This window comes from Hemicordylus capensis, chromosome 1 (genome assembly GCF_027244095.1).
Source record: "Hemicordylus capensis ecotype Gifberg chromosome 1, rHemCap1.1.pri, whole genome shotgun sequence".
Lineage (NCBI taxonomy): Eukaryota > Metazoa > Chordata > Lepidosauria > Squamata > Cordylidae > Hemicordylus > Hemicordylus capensis.
Genome location: NC_069657.1, coordinates 348,811,790 through 348,815,980, shown reverse-complemented (window position 1 = coordinate 348,815,980; position 4,191 = coordinate 348,811,790). Strand labels below are relative to the sequence as shown.

The 4,191-nt window shown below is 40.6% G+C and overlaps 1 protein-coding gene across 1 annotated transcript; it reads left to right on the top strand.

The window, feature by feature from the left end:
* The first annotated feature begins 594 nt into the window (after positions 1 to 594).
* TAAR5 (trace amine associated receptor 5) lies at positions 595 to 1,617 on the top strand. Its single transcript, XM_053283656.1, has one exon. The coding sequence runs from the start codon at positions 595 to 597 to the stop codon at positions 1,615 to 1,617; it is 1,023 nt and encodes a 340-aa protein (XP_053139631.1).
* Positions 1,618 to 4,191: the final 2,574 nt, after the last annotated feature.

Below are 4,191 nucleotides of genomic sequence, written 5' to 3'. Positions count from 1 at the left end.
CCCCTGATTCTGATGCTTGCTGGAGAATACAGTGAGGTGCTCTCCTGATGGGGAGATTTCACGTAATTCTAACTCTGTACCACCCAAAATGAGAATGGGTTTACACACGGCATCGCTTTCAGCATCTTCCTATATCGCTGCTGCCCGATAAAGGTACCAGCAGGGATTCAAATCAGGAACCTCATGCTTGCTAGGCAAGTCATTTCAGACTGCGCCATTCGGTGACTACTACAGCGTCTTTAATCAAGAAGAAAGCTCTGTGGTTTTGTGCATGAAACCAATGGAACAACACCAAGCTGTGCCTAGTACCCCCCTCACTTGCCTAGGTCAGTGTGTCCAACTTCAGCAGTGTTCCTTCAACCAGATTATACAGACAGGCTGCCTGCAACGATCTTTTCACAGGCATCACTCTCTCTTTATACTAATTAACTTTAATATTTTTCAGATAAAGAAGAAAGATTGGCAATGGCTTTGTTTGTTTATTTATTCATTCAATTGGCTCAGGACGGTTTACATTAAGATCAAACACAAATAACAATTAAAACCCAAAAACCAATGCAGACTGATGCAAAGAATGACAGATGGTAAAGAAGAATGAGCTCGGTTCTGCAAGTTGCGACCCCGGCCCTGCTGTGCTTTGAGGTAAATGGCTCCTGCTACAGAACCCGACATCCCTTTGGAGTCCAGCTAGCCATCTACTGCTTCGGTGCCATGGGCATGCTGCTCACAGTACTGGGGAACCTGCTGGTGATAATTTCGGTCTTCCACTTCAAAGTACTTCACACACCTACTAATTTCTTGTTACTCTCCCTTGCCCTGGCAGATCTCCTCCTGGGTCTAACAGTGCTGCCCTTTAGCACTATCCGCTCTGTGGAGAGCTGCTGGTACTTTGGCGATAGCTTTTGCCGCCTCCACACCTTTCTGGATACGGTGTTTTGCTTGTCTTCCATATTCCACCTTTGCTTTATATCCATTGACCGCCATTGTGCAATCTGTGACCCTTTGCTCTACCCAACAAAGTTCACCATTCGAGTTGCTTGCATCTATATAGCAATGGGCTGGGGGGTGCCAGTGGTTTACACTTCCATCTTCCTTTATAGTAAAACCGTTGAGGAAGGGTTAGGTCAGTTCTTGCAGGACATGCCCTGCATTGGCAGCTGCCAGCTGCTGTTCAACAAACTTTGGGGCTGGATAAACTTCCCAGTCTTCTTTTTCCCCTGTCTCATAATGATAGGATTGTATGTCAAGATATTTATTGTGGCATCTAGACAAGCCAAACAGATAAACAACATGAATAAGAGAAGCGGGTCTGAGCATCAGTTAGGACCAACAAGGAGAGAAAGGAAAGCTGCTAAAACACTAGGGATAGCTGTAGGTATCTACCTCTTGTGCTGGTTGCCCTTCACTGTAGACACCATGGTGGACAGTGTACTAGATTTCATTACCCCACCCATTGTATTTGATGTTCTTATTTGGTTTGCTTACTTTAATTCTGCCTGCAACCCCTTGATTTATGTGTTTTCCTACCGTTGGTTTAGGAAAGCCGTAAAGCTCGTTTTGACTCGTCAGATCTTTTATACAAGAACATCTACTGTAGACTTGTACCAGGAGGAATGACCCGGTGGCAACAGAGTCAGGGAATGAAAGAGTCCACATGACTTACATTTGTGGGCACTTGCTTTTAAGGGTAGCATATAAAGGATTCTGCAAAGGGTTTACTTGCCTATCCTTGCCGGCCACATTTTGAGGTATCCCGCCACTTTTATTTATTGATTGTTAGATTTGTATACCACCTTTCATTAAAACAATCTAAAGGTGGTTTACAAAACATTTAGAACAATCTAAAACAATAAAACAGTTATACAATAAGAATATTAAATTGGAATATAAAAATACAAATCTAATTAAACGTTTTATATACGCACACAATGAGACCATAAAATACAGAGCAGCAGAAGCAACAAAAACAACACTCACATAAAAGCCAGAGTAAAAAGCCAAGATGTCACTTACTTTCTAAAAACTGTGATGGAGACTGAGGAGCAGATGCCCACTGGGAACTCATTCCAAAGTCTGGGGGCAATAACTGAGAAGGCCCTGTTCCGCGAGCATGACAGCTGAGCCTCCCTCATCGCCGGCACATGGAGCAGAGCCCACTCCGATGACCTTGTCAAGCGGGCAGAAACCCTTGGGAGCAGGCAGTCCCTCAGATATCCAGGGCCCAAACCAATAAGGGCTGTACATTGTCTAATGCAGTTGTGAAAAAAACTGATTATATTAAATGCATAATTATGAAAATGTGGAGGCAAAGGAAATGCTCTCTGTAGTACTGTGAATTAAAGATATGACTTGTTTATTTTGGGAAGTTATTTTGATGTATTATTATAATATGAAATGAAAAATAATATATTAAGCATGACCTTGCATTCTGATGACTAATGATAGCTTTTGTTTATTACATTGGAAGTAATGTTAACATAAGGAGATGAATTAATTAACATAAGGAGATGAGATTAACATAAGGAGATCCGCCCAGAGACAAAAGTTTGGGGTGGTATACAAATTTGATAAATAAACAAACAAATAAAAATATTTCAATATTCTAAAAAGGCACCTATACTGATGTTTGGAAAGTATGCACATTTATTTAATTTCAATCAATCACCTAATCAATCAATCAATCAATCAAGGCAGATAATCAAACAATAAACATCTTTTATCAAGTAGACAGTCCTAAGACAAAAATCCCTGTTTCTTTCTTGAAAGATAAATCAAAAGGGGACTTCTAGCTAGCTTTTAAAATGTGTACTGTAGATATTGGAGAGGTTTTCTCCTACAGTTTTTTTTAAAAAGCTAATTTAATGTCACTGGACACATTCGGATTTTTCTCCATGAACTAATACATATGCAATTGCATCCACAAAGAATGCCATTAATTATCAGAACATATTTCTAAAAAATTATCATTATCATTTGATCATTTTTTGGTTTGCATATAATGAACAAAAATGAATTTCTTTCTGAAAATAGATTGTCCTCCCACTCTCTGACTTGAAAAAAAAAAGTCTGACTATTTTCAGCTTCAGCTATTTGCTGGAAACCTTTCAGATTTTTCAGCGTGAGCAGGAAAATCTGAGATATTTAATCAGATGCAAGATGTGATGGTAGTCTGCTGTTTTATACATACATGGAGACTGGTTTCAGCAATAATGTTAAAATTCAGACATGTTAAAAGTTATGAAACCATAGTGGCCTCTTAAGATCGGTGCATATTTAATGTTGCCTGATCTTCTAACCATAGTTAGTGGACTGGGAGGCCAACCACAAGCTTGCATGTGCTCATCACATGTGTAAATCCCGCCCTTCTTTTAATGTTCTGAGCTGGCCATAATTAGCTCAAGCTACACTTTGTGCAGAACACTTCTAACCATGATTACAAATTATGATTTGGAGCTAACCATGGTTAATGAAAACAGTTAGTATAGATAGAATGGCAACCATGGTTAGTTTCCTGTTCCAAGCCAAGCCAGGATCTCCACCAAGGAAGGCATCTAGGAGAGCAATAAACGTCAAACGGCTCTTTGGGCCAGAGTCAGAACCTTGGCTAGCACTGAGCAGGAAAACATGGTGGATATTGCTTCAGCAACATTCTGCAGTAGACTGCCAGTTCCTATGGCTGCTGCCCAGGCAGGGTTAAGTGGCCCTGCCCTTTTACTAGGAAAACCATGGCTCCTTAAAGGGGCCTTGCACAATTTCTCAAGGGCTAGCGGGGCCTCTGCTAAGAACAGCAGATCTTCAGGGAATTCCTACATGGAAAAGAGCAGAAGCAATGATGGAAAAACTGCCATGAAAAAAGGCTAAAGTGCATGAGGACTTTTAAGATTAGAAAAAAAAGATAACCTAAGGGGAACATGATAGAGGTTTGTAAAATTGTGAATGATAGGAAGGGATAGAGAGAGATTTTCTCTCCTCATAAAAGTAGAACTCAGATTTTCTTAAAGGAAATTAATTAGCAACCCCTGCTAACTTGGCAAAGAGGCACCTTTTAATGTGGTGATTCTCTTTATTTAGCAGGGGGAGAATAACTGGCCCTACCCACCACCAGCACAGTACCTCCAGTGACTGTTGCTGGTGTCTATCTTATGTTTCTTTTTAGATTGTGAGCCCTTTGAGGACAGGGATCCATCTTAT

Coding starts and splice junctions, on each gene's coding strand:
- TAAR5 (XM_053283656.1), top strand. CDS start 595: ATGAGCTCGGTTCTGCAAGTTGCGACCCCGGCCCTGCTGTGCTTTGAG.